The 21,107-nt window shown below is 36.3% G+C and overlaps 1 protein-coding gene across 1 annotated transcript in view; it reads right to left on the bottom strand.

Moving 5' to 3' along the window:
* GABRA1 (gamma-aminobutyric acid type A receptor subunit alpha1) overlaps positions 1 to 21,107 on the bottom strand; it is a 53,041-nt gene that overhangs the window by 7,116 nt on the left and 24,818 nt on the right. The window contains exons 5-7 of the mRNA XM_061149484.1: positions 19,272 to 19,354; positions 13,058 to 13,201; positions 2,187 to 2,339 (exon numbers count right to left, since the gene is read on the bottom strand). Coding sequence (XP_061005467.1) covers positions 2,187 to 2,339; positions 13,058 to 13,201; positions 19,272 to 19,354 — 380 coding nt within the window. The remainder of the gene's footprint in view (positions 1 to 2,186; positions 2,340 to 13,057; positions 13,202 to 19,271; positions 19,355 to 21,107) is intronic.

The raw sequence follows: 21,107 nt of genomic DNA, 5'->3' as shown, positions 1-21,107 counted from the left end.
TGATCCTCTTAGTCATCCCCCATAGCTCAGAGGAATGTGCTGAGTACAAACTAAAAAGAATAGAGACATGTGTATTAAATAAATTTTAAAAGGCTAAAGGTCTTGGAAAATTGCATTTGTGATTTTATTGAGCTTAAAACACTAGAAATATATAACTTGATACACAGAAATACTTGCCATGGTTGTATTTACAAATATGTAATTATGTTCACCAAAAGGGCATGAGTTGGCTAGGAGAGCAGACTGTTGAAACTATTAAGAGCAAGATTTTTGACTTATAAAACATTATGAAGTGCTTTATAGGATTTCCAAAAAGGAAGAGTAGGATTTGTTGGGGATAGAGGGGGCAGAAAGTGAGCTTTTAAAAAAATCATTTTTACTATAGTGCTGGGCTCATTCTATAAAAATAAACATAAAACATAAAGGAAATATCTCATTTGTTCTAATTAAAACATTCAAATGAATAAAGGGCTCAAACTACATACATATATAGAAGTGAGCATCTGACAAGAGTTCAATCTTCAGTTCTAACTAGTTAATATTTACAAATTGTGATAAGGGAAAAAAAGAGTTTTAAATGAACTACTCTTCCGCCTGGTGGCTGGAATAATTTTGGGTCTTGATTTAGCTGATTAGGGCTCTTAGGCTGATGTCACAACAAAGATTTGGTGGTTCCCAACCCAGAAACAACTTGCCCAGATTCTTTTCTGGGCCCTGGTAGCAGAGTCTTGCTGTTTTCCTGGGATAAAGCCATGATGCCATAGGGGTCTTTGCACAAGAACAATCCTCAGAATAGACTGTAAGCATCTGAAGCCTTTTGTTCTGTAGTAAAGGGTTGTAAACATAGCATGTGCCTGTTATATATTTGAATGAACCTTGGGATGAACCTTGATATTTCTGGAATGAACCCGTACCTTTCACCAATTGAATATGTGGTTGTTATTTCCAAATGAATTATGCTGCCTACAACAACCCCATTCCACGCCTTGTCAAGGAACAGGTAGTACATGGGGATGGTACCTCATCATCATTAAGTACACAGGCTTTAAAGCTAAGAGACTGGATCTTATTCCAGATTCCTTCACCTCATAGCTTCTGACCTCGGGCAAGTTATTGGGTTGGCCAAAAAGTTCATTCAAGCTTTATGAACATGTTGGCTAACCCACTACTTAATATCTTGTCCCTTAGCTTTCTTGTCTAAAACACAGGAGTAATATTACAGAGAATTTTTCTAGTGTTAAATAACAGAGTAGGGAATTATATCATAGAACAGAGAGTGATATTAAAACACTCAGTAAGTATTCTGCAAGATTTTACTGCTATTCAAATTTTAAACTCCCAAATTTATGAGAGGAGCGGATAGTGTTATGGTGACAGCTACATTAGAACACAGTAGGACCTCATGATAGATTTCAAAAAAACGTCAATGACTAAATGAGTGAATCATCAAGTTTTTGTTAATGAAATCTTGTGTTTATTATTCTGAAAAGTATACTTAAGACAGTGTACTATAATACAGGCAGGAGCTCTTTATATGAAATACACACTTCTAAAACAATGAATTAGGCATGAGTTTTCCTATTAGTAAAAAGTTATTACCCTTTAAATAATTTTGCATTAGATTGATTTAACTCAAAATATCTAAGGCATTTAGAATATTTTCATAGAAAGAAATATTTGTAACTCTTCAGAAGTACACACATTAGTAAAACTGAGATATTCCTTTACTGGTATAATGGTCATCACTAAGTTATTTCTATATAAAGAATCCCTGCTTTCATATATTAAGGAAGTAGTTCTGCTGATATTTTCTCAGATTCTCAAAAAATATACTGACACTTGATTATGTATTCTAAATGTATGGTTTAGGTATAAGTGTTCCTATGTGTATATTTTAATCTATCACAAAGCATTTTATGCCTGCTTCATTACATTTCTCTCTTAAAACAGCAAATCAAGTGTTCATTAATCCCATCAACTAACATGCACTAAAACAGCTTGCTATTTTAAAAAATAATTTTTTACAATCATGTCATAATGAAAATGGCAATACCTTGAACCTTTCTGTTGTAGTAACTTCAGATTTAGTGTATAATTATTTTTTTCATTCTATCTGCAATGTCACAGGTATGAAAAAACTTGCCCTTGCAAGTGACCCTTGCATGTGTTTCTTGACTGGCGCTTACCAAAGACAGTCCTCGCTGGTACAGACTCTCTGTTGAGCCAGAATGAGACTTGGGAAAGAATAACTGTCATTATGCACGGCAGGTATGTTTGAATAACAAAATATCCGATCTTTCTCTTCAGGTGGAAATGAGTGGTCATAACAACATACTCTCCTAGAGGGTAAAACAGACAATAAGGTGAGCAATTTGACCTTGAAAAGAAATCTCTCAGTTTTTCTGTCAGTAGAGAACCTGGAGGTTAGACATAGCCTTTCTCCACGTAACATCGGGTTCCTGGAGAGAATAGCTGTTATCCAGGAAAGAAAAAGACATTTGCAGAACACACTGGGGCTTCCATGGTGGTCCAATGGTTAAGACTTCGCCTTCTACTGCAGGGCTGTGGGTTCAATCCCTGGTCTACATGCTAAGATTCTACATGCCTGGAGGTCAAAAAACCAAAATGTAAAACAGAAGCAATATTGTAATGAATTCAGTAAAAACTGTAACAGTGGTCCACATCAAAAATAATAACAAATAAACTTAAAAAAAAATTCTAGTTTAAAAATAAAACACACCAAAAAGGCACTGAGGATGAGACTGAGGTGCCTGACGTCTCACTGATATTATGTCATAATCCTGGTGACTGATACATTGAAGAGACAAATCTGAGCATATATTTACAGACTGGCACTCGTAACCCTGAAGGTAATGAATTAGATCTTGATGACAGACACCAATGCATCAGAAGACACCAGATCACCAGTATGTCCACTGCAGGAAAGAGTCAGGTTATCTAATGAAGGAGCTTTGGTGTTCAAGTCGGGGGAGCTGAATTCCAGCTCCAGCCCTTTCTTTCCTTAGCTGTCTGACCTTGAATTCGGCTTAGTCTGATCTCTGAAATGAGGACTGTAGGACAGAATTCTCAAAATTTGTTTTAAGGAATATCTTCACCAGAATTACCTGAAAAGGTTTTGAAACATGCAATTCTTCAGGTCCCACCTAAATACACAAATCATCCTTTACGGTGGAGGCAGGAAAACCCATATTTGTCACTAGCTTTTGAAAAGTCTGATTTGATTAGAGGCCCAAAAAAATGAACACACAACTCAAATTGTAGGAGGTGCTTTTTTCTAAGTTGATGCTATAGTTCCTTAATTACAAATCTTTGAAGTTTTTCATTTTATTCACTCTAAATGTATACTCAGTTATCTATGTATAGGTAGGAGAGAACTAGGTATATTCTTACTAAGAAAACATTTCTTTGGTATTCACATCTTTCTATTTCCCTCCTTGTCTTCAACTCAAAACTTTTCTCTCTTCATCCTATGATTTATGTCTCAGCTCATGACCATCCAGCTTCAGCTGCTATAATATGGTTAAAACTGCCCATGATCTTAGTATCCATAACTGAACATCTCAATCTGAAAGGAGATCTCAGTCTTCAAGTCCACCACCACCTTCTTTGTAGTATTAAAAATTGAGCAATGCTGAATGCGCCTACCATCTTGATAGTACTCTGTAGAGTCACATTCTCCTTTTCTCTCTCATTTTCAGTTTCTTTTGATAACTCACTGGTTATTTCAGCCATAGAGTACTGAGTTCTTCCTGTCTTTCTGGCACTGGTCTTCATCTTTCTGCAAAGCAAATGCAGAAGTTCCTGGTATAGTTCTGTCTTCAGCTGTCATTTCTGTCTTTTTCTTGACTCTGATAAGAAATTTTCTTTCTCACCCCTGCTCCTAATGTCATTTTGATCCAGATGGCTGTGGGAATCTACGTCTCTAAGTGACACTGCTTTCAAAATCACTGCATTTCTAAATATCTACTGGATAACTCATAGATAGTGATTTTTCATTGTTATCACCAACTAAATATGTTTATAAGTGATATTATTTTAAACCTTTTCATAAAAAATAATGACTGGCATATAGCAGGGCTTCTTTTCCACTGAGCATCCATTTCTAAATTCATGGCACACTCATCTGTCTATCCACTCAGTCTAAAAACCTGGAATTAATCATTGGGTGTTAAGTAAGGCTTCCAAGAGAGAGAGAAACAAATCAGCTGCTCATCACAATTTTAATTTCACCTGTGCACTATCTCTCAGTCTCTCTCTTATCTCATGGTCAACACTTACCTCTTTAGAGATTTACAGTGTAAATCTGCAATCGTCTGTGAACTGCCTTGTTGGTGTCCAATCCAACTTTCTGTAAGTTCTGGGATCAGAATGATCATTTTAAAGTATATATACATATCTTAAAATACCATAATGGATTCCCACTATCTACATCAGGTTTCTCAACCTCAGCTCTTTCCAGAACATTTCAGAAGCACTAACGATATACTGTGGGCACTGTCTTGTGTAAAGTAGGACAGGTAGTCACATACCTTGCCTCTTTGCCCCTAGATGCCATTACAATTCTCTCTCCCTTCCCTGTGACAATCAATGTCTCCAGTACTACGCACTAACAAGCACCTCCCTAACCAGCATTCAAGACTCTCCACATCCTAGCTCTGATCGCATTTCAGTATTCCATCTTGTGTCTCACCACACATTTTTATATCTCAGTATTTGGACCTAAAAATTTCTCATTTTGACCTCTTCTATAGCTGAATATTTTCTTTATCTATGGGTGGGATTCAGTCCGTAGTAGAGTAGGAAGCAAGTTACTGTAGAGGAGAGTTTGTTAGCTTTGGAAGCAAATGAATTTGGGTTCAAAACCCAGCTATACTACTTTCCTGTTGTGTAGCCTTAAACTCTCTGATCCTCAATTTCTCTGTTTATAAGATAGTGATAAGTATATTGCGGGGAGAATAAACAATGAGGGCTCTCGTGAAGATCATGCTACATTAGAGTTTTAAAACACTTTGAGTTCCTTTCTCCATTTTTTTCTCCCCTTTCTCCAGTTGGAATTGGTGGAAGTATTGATAGAAGAAATGCTCCCTATATTCACTATAGTAGTGCATTCATTTGTGCTTTCATGATTGTTATTAAGGATAACAATCCTTACTGCCATTTACTGATTAATATTAAGTAACTTCAAATTTATTTACAGCTTCTGTTTACATTTATATTGTATGCATTTTATTTTAGCTACTTATATGCTTATACCCTTCCACCAAACTTAAAGATAGTTAAGAAGAGAGACAGTTCTTTACATATAGCATGGGCTTTAAAAAAAAATATTTATTTATTTGGAAAAGTAGATCTTAGTTGTGTCATGCGAACTCTGAGCTGTGGCATGTGGGATCTAGTTTCCTGACCAGGGATCAAAGCCAGGTCCCCTGCATTGGGAGCACAGAGTCATAGCCACTAGACCACCAGGGAAGTCCTTATGGCATGGCTTTACATATCCTAAATATTCAGTACTTGCCTATGATGAAAAGGGATGCATGAGATTTAAGAACACTCACTCTAGTTAACACCTACTAGCATCTCTTTTTTGAAAGGTAAATAAAACGCTATCTAATTTATTTATATTTTTCTGTAGATAACTTGGATAATGTCTCCAAGGTCATCTGAAAGAAATAAGTGATTCAAATTTAAGAAAAAGAGCAAAAACAAACCAAAAAACATTTTTTTCCTGAGACTGCTAAAATGTAGTCTTGGGTAGACACAGGTTACACCTCACCTTCTAGGAGTAGGCATTATTATTCCTAATCATTCATTCAATTGTAGCCTGAAAAATGTCACCAGCTCAAAGGAAAAAAATCCATCTCTCATGTAATGCCATAAAAATGAGTGTCTATATATATTCCATTATTATCTTTTGTTGTTCACAGTGTGACATTTTGGGAAGATTCTGCAAAGAATATTTTTTGGATGAGCTGTTATTTGACTTTGTGTTTATTTTATAAACCACTTCCTCTCTAACAAACTAGAGAAAGTAGAGGAAAACTTCAAATCTATTGAAATCACCTTCCTAAATTAAATAAAATTTAAGAAGTTATGGTATAACATGTTGATGGAAGAAATTTCCACATAGTGAGGTATGGGGAAGTCATTCTGGCTTATACATGATTTGGTTTATACATGATGCTAACTAGAACAGCCTGCCTTGTGGCCTATCAAACATACATTGTACATCTACTTTAACCATTAAAGAAAAGAATACATTTAAAAATTTAAATGGAATAACTGAGGTTCATACAACCAAAATGGATCTGGTTGGCTACTGTGGATGTGGTTTTACATACATTCTCATATCACTGAAAACCTGACTTTTCTGAACTCTATCAGACTTAAAGACACCACCTTGCTATTCTCAAAACAATATCTACCAGCAGTGGCCAGTTGCAACATTACAGCTTCAAGTTTTCCCCATGTAACATTTCAGACCCTAACCAATACTAGCTTAACAAGCACCCTTACTTCTTGCCAGCTCCAATTATAGTTTTTGAAAACAACTTATGTAATATTGTGGTTCTCCTCTTTACAAGCATCCCCCATTTTGCAGCCTGGCAGAACACAATTCAAGTACTTCTTGGATCTGTGTCTCCCAGGCTATAGTCCATGGTTTGGTTAAAATAAACTCTTCTTTATCTCTATTGTAGATTGTTATTTATTATTTCCATCAGTAACATTTAAATAAGAAAAGGAAAAGTGACAAAATCAGAATCACACTGTAATAGTTTAAAAATGAAAGAAAATTGCAATAAAAAAGTCACCTAAATTGGATTGAAAGAGTATCTCTAAACATCAAGTACTTATGCACTAAGCATGTCAAATTATTTCCCTCTGATTCAACAGTCAAGAAGAATTGTAATTCAAATATCCTTGCACATCATGTAACCCCAAGGGAAGCTTGTAAATTAGATGAGACAACATTTTTGATGCATTACAATATGAAATTAAGGAGAGAGAAAAAAAGAAGCAGGAATATAATTCTGTAGAGCAACACTGCAGATTTCTTTATATCTGGCTTCCAACTTTTTTTTTTTTTTAAATCTGGCTTCCAACTTTTTTTTTCCCAAATGTTAGTTCCTTAGAGTACATCCCTTGCTTAACTTTGACTTTAGTTTCTCACTTGTTGAATAGAAATGATAGTGTGCTTGTTGTTTCATAGGATTCTCTGAGGATGATATGAAATAACAGATGTGAAAATTATTCTAAAAAATTCTGAGTCACAGCCAGATTTATAGTGTAAAGGTAAATCAGATAGAAATATATTCTCTCTCTAGTTGAAGAAATCCACCATTCATTTCTTTAACAAAATTGTAGTGGACACTGATTCCTTGTAAAGCTTTTCAAGTGTTCTAAACTTTTGTGTTTTCCAAAGATGCTACCTTTTTCAAAGGGATGAGGAATCAAAAATATCATTGAGGGAGGGGCTCATAGATATTAAACTATCTGCTTCAGAGAATACTTAAATAGCAATAATGAAACAATGGTTATAGTCCTAGGCCACTTACATCTCTAGACTTGTTTCCTCATCTGAAATATGATTAGGTTGACCAGACAACTGTATAGGTCTTCTCCCTCTCTACCTTCCCTTCTATGAATTTGTTCTCACATTTTATAGTTATATTATTTCTCTGGAGATCATGTACTAAGCTGCAAAAATAGGGGCCGTGAGGCCCCTTTGAAGAAAGTCCATCACCACTTTTGCTCCCTGGTAAGTGAAAACAGTTGCTTTCCTCATTCATTTTGACCCTGCCAAGGCATCCTTAACTCATCCAGTGAAGACTGTCTCTAGGAAATAGGATCCTACAGTTTCTCTTAGTCATCTGTTCTAAGGATAAATAATAGTCTTTCACAAAGAAGAGACATTCTTATTAGACAAATCTCACCTATGTTTCCTTTGATCACAATAGTATCTATTGACTTAGGTAAATATGACTTTCTAGTCATCATTGTTGCATTTTGAAAAAGCATTTTTATTACATCTTCTTATTTTATAGCTGTGATATTATTCTTATACCTAATGACTAATTTAACAATTTTGCTTATCTATATAAGTTACATTGCCATGCCCTTTAATTACAATTTTTATGTGGGCTTTCCTTAAAGAAATACTTAGGAAGCAAAACATGGTTTAGTAGAATGAGATAGGGGGCCATGCATGGGATCTAGTTTCAAACTACCTTCCCTGATATTTCAAGCAGATATGAGTTCTTAAGTGTCATCATATAGACTTCTTATATTAACTTCATCATTATTAATAGTAATAGCCAATATTTATTACATGATTTGTGCATGTCAGAAACTCTGCTAATCAGTTTACATGCATTTTTCTCATTTCAATCTCACAGTACCCCAAAGAAGTAGATCCTCTGATTATCTCCAAAGTACAAGAGAAAAGATGAACAAAGGTCATGCAGTTAATTCATTGTAAAACCAGCATTCAAAACCTCCCAATATACTCCAGAATCCATCTCTTATGCTCCATGACATACCATATTGTTGCCTTTTTACACTTGTCTATCCTGCCTGTTACTAGTGTTTCATATGGTTGAGAACATACATGCTATAGTGAGATTTCCCGAGTTCAAATCCCAGTTCTGCCACTGCCTGGCTGTGTGACCTTGGAAAAATTATTAAACCTCTCTGGGCCTCAATTATATACCATCTTCAAAATGGAGAAAATGATAATACATACATCCTAGGACTGTTGTAAGGATTAGACCATTCAATGAATGTTAGTTACTTAAATCACTCAACCCTGAACTTCATTTTTTTCCCAATTATTTATTGATTTACTCATTTATTTATTTAATTTGGCTGTGCTGGGTCTTTGTAGCTATGCACAGGCTTTCTTTAGCTGTGGAAAGCAGGGGCTACTCTCTAGCTGTGGAGCACAGGCTTTAGAACACAGGCTCAGCAGTTGTGGGCACGGGTTAGTTGCCCCAAGGCATGTAGGATCTTCCTGGGCCAGGGATTAAACCTGTGTTCCCTGCTTTGGCAGGTGGATTCTTATCCACTTGACCATCAAAGAAGTCCCAACCATGAGCTTCTTGAGAGCAGGAAGTATGTGTCCCTCATCTCTTTTCTCTAGGTCATTCACAGTGTTAAACACAGTAAAGGAGAAAATTGTTGAAGGAATAAATGAGTAGATAATAGAGAACTGCATCAGATTTGAAAGTTGACTAGACTCATCCTTCTGTGTCCTTGAAACAAGTTTGTTCTGCCAGGTGAATGAGTGCACTTCAGACCAAGTCTTTGACTCATTTCCCCCCACAGACTGATGGCAGATTCCAATGAGTGGACTGTCTTTCTAATATGTTTGCACTGAAACAAGTACAAATACTAGATTGAGCCTCATCTTTTCCCCCCTATGGCACTGAAGTGATCTAGAGGTATTTGACATGAAAGGGGTCAGTGGTAATGTTGCGAGTGTGTGTTCATGTGTGTGCTGGTTGCAGGCCAACACCTTCTAGAAGGTGACCTGAATTGCTTCTCTCCTCACAGAGAATTTTAAGGTAGCAGAAGCTGTTCTTTACTTAATGATTCTCAATATATGTGCACTTATCTGTCACCCTTCCTAGTCTTCTGGGAGAAACAGGGAGATAATAACACTCAATGTCTTTTATCTTAATGTTGTCAAGGCTCCATGTTGTTTAGTTGCTCAGTCGTGTCTGACTTTTTGTGACCCCATGGACTGTAGCCCATCAGGCTCCTCTGTCTATGGGATTTCCCAGGCAAGGATACTAGAGTGGGTTGCCATCTCCTTCTCCAGGGGATCGTCCAAACTCAGGGCCTGAACCCATGTCTCCTGCACTGGCTTTGTGGAGTCTTTACCACTGAGTCACCTGAGAAGCCCAGTAGCAGTGGATATTGTGACAAAAATTGAAATAACATCAAGGATGCAAAATTCATAGTTGTGTGCAACATGGCAAGTATCAGCTCCCTGCTCTTTCTCTTAGTAAAAAACTGACTGCTGCCCTAATGACACTTTTACTAATGGACATTCAAATTGGTCCATTTTGCTAAATACGGTCAATTATGAAAAGGACTAGTGGGAAGAAGCTAAGCTGCTAGATTATCTGTGCCTTTGGTTTGTCATGATCTTTGCATTCTCAAGGCTTCAAGTGCATAGCTGATCATATCCAGGGAGCTGTGTGTTTAACCCACTTCCACTGTGTGTGTGACTATATCTGGTCTCCTGTTAGAAGGACATGAGGGCCAAAATACAGACCTCTCTGAGTGTGCTGTCATCCATGTTTTATGGTACCAAACTCAAAGCCACAAGCTGCCTCATAGGAGATGTGAATATGGGGTTGAAGGCCTTACAAAAGATCTTTGTTTCTTCCCACGGAAATCTTTTAAGGTGGATTTTTGAGGTGCAAATGTAGAACCAAAGGAAGTGTAGTTCAGGGTTTTATTGTGGAGTGGAAAACCACATCAAACTGAGTTCCTACATTTGAGAATGTGCTCATTATTCTCCTCCTCCTCCCTCCATATTCTATAGAAATGACAAGGACACACTCTTATTTTGTACAGATAAACTTGCTGCTCCAACACAGAATGATGACTTTTAATGGACCTAACTTATGAGGTCCAGCCAGCTTGGTGGTGGTGAATTGGACCCTTCTTTCTCACCTGGTGTCCTTTTGTGACTCTCTATCTTTTCTGAGTAACAAGAGTGTAGGTAGGCTGGCTTAGAAAACCAGAAGGGAAAAGGTCTCCAAGTTCATCAGACTAAGCCACTTATTTTGCAGACATAGGAACTAGAACATAAAGAGGGATCCTGTGCCGTATCAAGGTGATTGGCACTAGAATAGAGTGGAAGCATCCCTTCCTCCCAACAACCTTCATATATACTTGTCCTGTTGCTACTGCACTTGAAATACTGTTTCCTGAACATCATCCAACCTCCATTCTAATGATAGTAGGGAGAGAATTTCTTGAGGGGAAGTTCTAGTTCTATTATTCTGAATGCCTTGGCCTAGAATAGCGATTATTTGACTCAACAAATGCATATTAACAAAATGAAAGTCAGCCCCTGAAGCAATCCTTCCTTGATTATCCCAGGCTGGATTCACTAATTTTTTATTCATTAGTTCAAAAATATTTACTTGATGCCTCTTCTGTTTCAGATACTATAGTAAATCATAGGGACACAGAAGACGGGAAGGACTTGCCCTCCCAAAAATGTTAATCACAGCACTTAACACCCATTTTGATAATTATAGTTTATGTGTTTGTCTTCCCTTAGACTTCAGATTTTATGAAAGCAAGATATATGTCTTGTCTATCATTGACTGTAGTGCCTGTCACAATATCCAGTCAATTACAGCATTCAATTTTTAAAAGTAAACACTGCTCATTTTAGTATCTTTTCCAATATAACTTGGTGAGAAAAGAAAAATTTTCAGTATCTTGCATGTTCTAGGATATCTTTAGGACAATAACAACAACTACAACTTACCATTTTGAGCATCTACTGTATAACACTCTGCTTAACATTTGATATTATCTTATCTTTAATACAAAATTAGAGGCTCCCCATTCTTAGAAGAGAACAGTTTCTAATTAGATAAGTGAACGTCTCAATGTCACCAGGCTTCTGAGTGGCAGGACTAGGACTTGAGCCCACATCTTTCTCACTGCAAAGCCTAACACATTCCCAGTATGCCATGTGCATTTCTAAGGTAGGCAAAGCACAATGGAGAACAATATTTTCATTTTTCAAAACAAGACACATAAACGTTTCAACTTCTAGAGTAACCAAGGGTGCTATAAAGTAAGCAAAAGATCAGTCCTATTAAGCCGTGGTTATCCAATAATCAGAGTAAGATATATTGACCTATCACTTGAATTTAGAACGATCAGATTATGACCATGGTCCTAATATAAAGTTTGAAATTTAAGGGAGAAAATTTTCTGAGATAAAGAGCAATTGTGCCCTTACTTATCATTTAACTTTCATTTAACTTTCTTTCTTTTCTTTTTTTTTTTTTTTAAAGAAATTGCAAATCAAAGTTAATGAATGAATTTCAAAATTAAAAGACAGTTGCAAAATTGTTGACCCTTGCTAAGCTTTTAGTAATTGAACATAATTTAAAAAATTGGGATTGAGGGAGTAAGTTTTCCTAATATTTAGGATACAAATTTTATCTGCAATTATCTGGCCCTATGATCACATATCAGTTAGTCACAAAAGGGATACCTGAATAACTAAACTCATCTTATTTCTTGAAACAACTTCAAAAGTTTAAAATTTTGGATTTGACTGCTTGATAGAAAATCTGATCTAATTCTGAGTATTTCATTGATAAAACAGTTACAACACCAAGAGAGATGGCGGTCCATCCACTTTTAATTCCAAAATAGAGTGATCAGTGTAGGTTTTAGCTGTGGAAGGTTCCTGGCTAGAGTTATAAATGAAGTTAGGTGTGGAGGCAGAGAGGTGGGGAAGGTGTTTGGGCATCCTATGTGTAATGACTACTGTTACAAATTTACCAAGATTTATTGATCATGACAATAAAAAGGTCCTAAATGATATTAATAGCTAACATTTATCAAGAGTTTTTTTTTTTTAATGTGCCCAAAGTGTGATAGTTTACTCTTCATGGATATAATTTATTCCTTCCAACAACCCTATGAGGTGACCGCAATTAACTGGCAACTTGGAGAAGTATTCAACCCATATATTCTTCTCTAAGAGTTCACATATCTAAATACAGTGCTACCCTGATCACAGAGAACCAATTCTTTAGTTTGTAAATAAACAAACAAACAAATGAAAAACCAGAGATCAAAAGGCATGACATGTCAAATTCAAGATCACAGGTCTATAGAGGTTAAACTAGTTCCCAGTCTAACTGTTCCCAGTTTAGTGTAATTTTTCACTCTCCTTACTTTTGTTATTGAAGGACTTAACTGAATTTGCAAGTGTCTACAAAAAGTTTTTCAGCTCCTTCTTTCCTACCTAAAGTTACCAAATAGCACTTACCTGTACTAGACTGAACAATTCCAGAATCTACTGTTTGTCCAAGAAGATCGTACTGGTTTAGGCGTGAGCCATCTTCTGCTACAACCACTGAGCGTGCTGGCTCTCTGGTCCACTCATAAACAACTTCTGCTCTTGTATAAGCATCTAAAAGGGAAGAATGGAAAATGGTCCATATGTTTTGCCACTCTTTTGACAAACTTGTTTGTCAAATGGAAGGGTCTTACCAAAGAGGACATCCTGGTCTTATGGTACCTGGAATCATTGAATGTTAATGTGGAAGGACTTTAGAGTCACATTGTTTATCTCCTTTTGTTTAAGTGGCTCAGTGATAAAGAATCGCCTGCCAAGCAGGAGACACAGGAGACTTGGGTTCAATCCCTGGGTCAGGAAGATCCTGTGCAGAAGGAAATGGCAACCCACTCCAGTATTCTTGCCTGGGAAATCCCATGGACAGAGGAGCCTGGTGAGGTATCGCCCAAGGGATTGCAGAGTAGGACACAATTTAAGAGACTCAACCACCACCACAGTTAATTTGTGGGAAAGCCAGACTACACCACCACAGTTATTTAGTAGGGTAACCAATATAAGAATATAGAATGCTATTCATTCTACTCCACTGCTGCCAAGAATTTTCTAGAGAAAAAAATATCTACTATACGCTCAAAAGCTAGGCAAAGATAACTGGTGGTCATGTAAGTAATGATGAAGCCTATTCTAGACCCCTGTCCTTTCTTGACAAATTGGAGCTCTTATGACTTTGTTGCACTGTCATTAGCAACAGTGCCTAGATCTGTCTTTTTATACTTTGTCATGCATTGCCAATGGGCTGCTACTACAGTTGTAGAGGGAAACAAAAAGTGTTACTATCAACTTATATCAAATGATTCAGTATCTCATTCCTTGCAATTTCTTAGAAACTCCATTGTGTATGAAATCCACCACAAATATGCTATTGTTGTCAAAGTGGTGGTTACTCATTGCCTTTATCTCTTAATAGAAATCTTCCAAAATGTAGAGTAAATTCACATGATGAAATTTCTTGTTTTAAATATAGAAGACAGATACACCTAAAGCCTCAACCTAAAGCTCCACAATAGGTGATACATCTTATTATTCCTTTGTGTCAGTATTTGAGAAGTAGGACCTATAAAAACTTTTTTGATTTGACACTCTTCATCCTAGATAAAAGATTAGAAAGTCTTCAATCACTTAGCCAAAAATGTTAAGCTCACATTTCAAATAAATCAGTAGATAAGAAAAAAAATTTTTTTTTTCTTTTGCATGTCAGTCTTTTTTTTTTTTTTTTTAATTTAATTTTATTTTTTATTAGTTGGAGGCCAATCACTTCACAACATTTCAGTGGGTTTTGTCATACATTGATATGAATCAGCCATGGATTTACACGTATTCCCCATCCCAATCCCTGCTCCCACCTCCCTCTCCACCCGATTCCTCTGGGTCTTCCCAGTGCACCAGGCCGGAGCACTTGTCTCATGCATCCCACCTGGGCTGGTGATCTGTTTCACCATAGATAGTATACATGCTGTTCTTTTGAAATATCCCACCCTCACATTCTCCCACAGAGTTCAAAAGTCTGTTCTGTATTTCTGTGTCTCTTTTTCTGTTTTGCATATAGGGTTATCGTTACCATCTTTCTAAATTCCATATATATGTGTTAGTATGCTGTAATGTTCTTTATCTTTCTGGCTTACTTCACTCTGTATAAGGGGCTCCAGCTTCATCCATCTCATTAGGACTGGTTCAAATGAATTCTTTTTAATGGCTGAGTAATATTCCATGGTGTATATGTACCACAGCATCCTTATCCATTCGTCTGCTGATGGGCATCTAGGTTGCTTCCATGTCCTGGCTATTATAAACAGTGCTGCGGTGAACATTGGGGTGCACGTGTCTCTTTCAGATCTGGTTTCCTCAGTGTGTGAACACTTTCTAACACCATACACAAAAATAAACTCAAAATGGATTAAAGATCTAAATGTAAGACCAGAAACTATAAAACTCCTAGAGGAGAACATAGGCAAAACACTCTCCGACACAAATCACAGCAAGATCCTCTATGACCCACCTCCCAGAATATTGGAAATAAAAGCAAAACTAAACAAATGGGACCTAATGAAACTTAAAAGCTTTTGCACTACAAAGGAAACTATAAGTAAGGTGAAAAGACAGCCCTCAGATTGGGAGAAAATAATAGCAAATTAAGCAACAGACAAAGGATTAATCTCAAAAATATACAAGCAACTCCTGCAGCTCAATTCCAGAAAAATAAATGACCCAATCAAAAAATGGGCCAAAGAACTAAACAGACATTTCTCCAAAGAAGACATACAGATGGCTAACAAACACATGAAAAGATGCTCAACATCACTCATTATTAGAGAAATGCAAATCAAAACCACAATGAGGTACCATTACACGCCAGTCAGGATGGCTGCTATCCAAAAGTCTACAAGCAATAAATGCTGGAGAGGGTGTGGAGAAAAGGGAACCCTCTTACACTGTTGGTGGGAATGCAAACTAGTACAGCCGCTATGGAAAACAGTGTGGAGATTTCTTAAAAAACTGGAAATAGAACTGCCAAATGACCCAGAAAAAAATTTTAAATGATAGGAGAAGGGACTACCGTGGTGGGTCCAGTGGTTCAGACAGCCTTCCAATGCATGGGTTGCGGCTTTGATCCCTGATCAGGGAGCTAAGACTGCATGCCTCAAGGGCGAAAAACCAAAAGGTAAAACAAAAGTTATGGGTTTTCCAGTAGTCATGTATGGATGTGAGAGCTGGACCATAAAGAAGGCTGAGTGCAGAAGAATTGTAAGGCCTGGTGCTGAAGCTGGAGCTCCAATACTGCGGTCATCTAATGCGAAGAGCTGACTCACTGGAAAAGACCCTGATGTTGGGAAGGACTGAGGGCGGGAGGACGAGATGGTTGGATGGCATCACTGACTCAGTGGACATGAGTTTGAGCAAAGTGAGGGAGATAGTGAATAACAGGGAAGCCTTGCATGCTGCAGTACACGGGGTGGCAAAGAAGCAGACATGACTTAGCAACTGAACAACAGCAAAAACAGAAGCAATGCTGTAACAAATTCAACAAACACTTTTAAATAAACTAAAAAAAAAAAAAAAGAAAGAAAAACAAAGACAGCATAGACAGTATCGAAAGGGCACCTGCTAATTGACACTGTCACTTAGGTTTTATGAGCCTTTGTTTTTTCATTTGCATGAGGCAGGTCCACTAAATAATTTCTAAAATTACTTATTATTCATAATTCTTTCCCTCTCTTCTTGTTTATAAGACAGTGCTTGGTAATCAGTCAGGAAATGATCATTTATTAAATCCTGACTACATCTAGCACTTGCCTAGATCTTATTATCCAAATATAATCTGAATCACTTTTTCTAGAATCAAAGCCTTATACTGTATATTCCTCAGAAATCAGTTAAAAGATGTCAGCTGCCTCCGTATATTATCTTTGAGTTATCTGGCCTTATACAAAGGGTGTTATCCCTAACAAGCAGAAAGTATAATGTAGCACTGACATTCAGAATCTCATGGAGAGTGGTAAGGAAGTCATCTGCTTTTCCAAGTTTGGTTCTTATCAACATGTGCATGAAGTTACTTCAGGTACTTTAAAAACTTTTACTACATAGTGCTTTAATAAATTATCACAAAATCATCTTGCTTATCTCTTCCTTATTCTCTTCTCTGAGATTTTGGCAAGGTGTTTCCTTTAAAAGTTGAGTCAAAACATTTCCAGATCACTTTGCCTTAACTTCTTCGTCTCTGAAATATGCTGGGTAGGCCAGGTTAGAGAAATGACTACACAATAAGTGTACAACCATTGCCATTTCCCACACCGCTGGCAGGCACAGCAGTTCACCATGGTCCTCTTTCCCACCAAGCATATGCCATCTGAGCCTACTATTCAATATATGTCTTCTCTGTTGAGCTTTAAATCTCCACAGTCCCTAAATTCTCTTTTCTGAGGCTTAAATACTGAATAGATATTTAAAACCTGATTATATTCTTTACCCATTCAATAAATACTTTCTGAGTGCCTACATTTTATTACGCTCTGTGCTAGAAAATGCAGAACAAAATAGACTTTGCTCTCAAAGAGTTTACAGTCTCCAGATAATAACAATGTTAAAACTAACAATTATCTCGGTGATAAATGTTATAAAATAAATGTGTATTATGATCAAGAAGACTGATGGGACTACATACACATTTTGAAAGGTCCTAGAAACTAATATTTACACTGAGATGTAAGGGATAAATAAAACCAACTATGCTAAGAAACAAGGAAACGTAACTGCGACAGAGAAAAGAGCATATGCTAAGGCTCTGAGGTAGAAAACAGCTTACTTGTCTTTAAATTTCAGTTTTCTTATATAAGACACTATTTGTGTTCCACTCATCCATTTTCTTCAGGATGACAGTGTGCCTAGCTAAATGTGCCTAGTTTCTCCAGCCTCCTTTGTATTTAGCATTGGTCATGTGATACAGCTTTGATTAATGAGATGTGAGACGATGTCTGTTAGGATTTTAGGGAAAGATTTTTTTTGATACAGGCACTACTCCTTTCTTCTCTGCTCCCTATTTTTCTTTATTTTGAAAGTGGAGGCAATGGCTGGAGTAGCAGCAAACATTCTGTCATCAGGAAGAACTTCTAAGAATATCTTAAAACATCATCCTTATTAAGATGCTAAATTAACCAGCAGTTAACCAATAATCACTTACCTTCATATATCTTGTATGAAAATTTAGACTCCTTTTTTTAAGCTCTACTCACTGCTTAAAAGTATTCCTGGTCAGTATAGTAAACATATAGTTAAATCTCTAAAACAAGATATCTCTGAAGACAAAAGGGGATTCTATTAGTTATACTAGGATTTTAGATATAAATCAGTACCATTTCAGGCAAAAACAGTACTGATTTTGTATGATATCTTGAACTATAAGGTTATTTTGTGGATTAGCTGAGTTGATTCATATACAAATATTTAATACACTGCCTGGCATATAAGTAACACATAATACAAAATATTATCATTAAAAATGGAACTGGTAATCAGAAAAAAGAAATGTAATAGGTCATGGCATAGAACATACATTACATTGGGAAAAGGATTGAGAGGGGATAGTTATCACCAATGGCCTGTGTGGCTGACAGTTTTTGAAGTAGGTAGTTTATCCTTGGGTTTTAGTATAGAATGAGATTTATAAATAGAGAAAGTTGTCTCTCCATGATTAGTACTTTTAGGAGCCTGAAGGCCCTTTGCTATTTTCTTTGCTTGCTGTCTTCCTACACTACCACTATTTTTCTTCTATGAATCATATCTTCACCAAAATAGTTGCTCAGATTGCCTGACTAGTGAGAACAGAAAGCTGGTTAGGTTAGTCCAGAAGTTGAGTCAGTCCTTATATGTAACTCCCCTGCAGGAAGCCAGGAATACATTATTCCTCCTCACTATATGCATGCACGCTAATCAAAGGCAGAAAAACGGGAAGACCAGAGAGACTAACCTGCTGGCCACTGTTCTCTGAGCTTCTCTAATGTGTACCTGCATATTTTAAAGATGTAGAAACCTTGAAAGTTATTACAAAGTGAATTTATCTAAGATGTCTTCAGAAGCAATAATATGTAACTAAATTTCATGAGCTATCCAAACAGATCTAAAACTATTTTAAGACTATAATTAACTTCTTTTCTGGCATCATCTTTAGGTTAAGGTTTCATTATTAAGAAAACCTAATTATTGTCCTTTGTCATCTACCAATATTTCCATCTGATAAACAAGTCAAATTATTAAGAATAAACAAATGTCAGTAATGATATAAAATAAACACAATGACCTCCATTTTTTGGAAAGAAGATGGTATCTATGAGGCATACACATCCATACTCCATTTGGTTTTCTATGAATACAACTTGAACGAAAATGGAATTTTTCTACTAAATAGTTAAATTCATTCTTTCTACTCCAGAGGATAGGGAATAACCCCTTCCAGAAATGATATTAAAAAGTGAAGTCAAAGATGGTTACTTATAGAAAGCACTTGCAATAAATCACTGTTTAAGTTTTCTTGATACTCCTTATCTGTCTCTCTAACGTTCATAATGAATTGGAGGTTGTTTGGTTAAAGACATGCTCTCATAAGAATCAAAAATAAAATAACTTTACTCACAGCTTCCAAATTTTAGTGGGCAGGCATGTGCATCCATAGGGAAATCCTCCAAATGCATTGGACACTCGGCTCTCACTGTCAGTCTTAGAAATTAAGAGAAATATAGGGTAGATTAGATACTTTCTGATCAGCCTGATTGGGATGTTATTACCTATAGCAAATATATTAAGAAAGCAGGAGAGAAAAGCACAAACAGCAGTGTCATCCTGAGTTGTTAATAGTCAAAGGATCTGAAAAGAATTACACGGAGCTCTGGGGCTTGAGCTCCCTGCACGTACATATTTCACATATGGTAATGTCTGCGTTTCAGTGCTGGTCTCTGGGACCATCTAGTTCCCCACGTCATTCCCTAAAATAGCACCAAATGCATTAAACAACAAAGGGATAGGTGAGGGAGGAGCTATCCTCAGACTTTGTGAAGCTGAGAGTCACTTAGACTCCTTTATATGTGATTTCACTCTATTCCAACTGTTTAGTTTTATTTACAAACCCACTGCCTAACGGAAGCCAGGACTCTGCAGAACTTCTTTTTAGTCCCTGTGTTCTGGGAACATGAATTCTATTTATGTTTTAAAAGGGTAGTCAAGAAAGGAATTCACTGAAATATATTTGATCTCATTTGGTGGAACTATGGAAAATTTGTACCTAAATTCCTCACATAAGTTTCAGAAAATATCTTTATCTATATTATTAGGTAACTCAAGAAATGTGATAAGGTGTCTTTGCAACCAGTAAAATCATGTAGTCATTATAATATTAATTAAAGCAAATAGGAAATGTTTAAATTAATAATTAAACTCATATCCTTAAGTCAAACTATTAAGGAAAGTGGTAACAAATTAGCAAAGGTGGTGAGACATTTCAGAGAAGGGGATTATGTTAGTTCCTGATAAAGAATATTAGACACATCAGGAACCTTTAATAGATAAACTTCTTAGTATGTACAAATCCCTCCTCAGGTAACTGCCAGCTAGTAGACATACATGCTAAGTTTAGGCTCAAAACAAGTGTAGGAAATTTTACAAGGGAAAAATATTTCCAATTTCAAATACAAACAGATCCTGCTTGGAAGATCTGGAAAGTTCTCAACATACCTTTCCACTGATCCTCTATTTTCTTTCTCTCTTTTCTGGATTTTTCATTCTTTCAGTCCTATTACACTTTTACTAGTTGAGTCCAACATCTATCTCCAGTGGCACCTGAAGCATGTTTTATTTGTTTCTCATTTGGATATTTGGGTATAAAAAGCTAGAAATTTTGGAAGCTTTCTCTAAAGGCAAAATATCACTCTACTTTCATTCTAAACGGAATCCTCCAAGTCTAGGAGTTCCCTTCATTACCTTTTCATACCAAAGGAATAACTGAATGGCCTAAATTAGCAAGTGCTGGCCAGATCTACAAAAACAATATTTCAACAAGTCATTTGGATATGAAATAACAGGTGCCTTTAAGAATAAGTCCTCATTTATGAGTCCTCAATGAGTTTCTCATAAATAAAAAAAAAAATCTAAAAATATTTAAAACTTTTTTTTTGATTCATGCTTCTTTCATCTAACCATAAATGAACGATTGGTTCAGATGCTGAGCTGTCCAGTAATCTCAAAATGGGGGAAATATTTATAAAGTAAAAATATACATGCAGTCTTCAGTTTAAGCAAAATTGGTAATATTTATATTCTTTCTCATTAACAACATCATTGTGAATTAATACACTTCAATATGTATACTGCCACATGAATTTATGTTGAAAAATTTTGAACTTTTTCTATTTTCCATTTTTTCCCCACTTCTTTTTAAATAGAAACATTTTCAGATCTATACCTTGAGATAGCTTCT

Source organism: Dama dama, chromosome 9 (assembly GCF_033118175.1).
Source record: "Dama dama isolate Ldn47 chromosome 9, ASM3311817v1, whole genome shotgun sequence".
Taxonomy (NCBI): Eukaryota; Metazoa; Chordata; class Mammalia; order Artiodactyla; family Cervidae; genus Dama; species Dama dama.
Note: the sequence above shows the minus strand (reverse complement) of the source record. Positions and strands in the feature narration are given on the sequence as shown.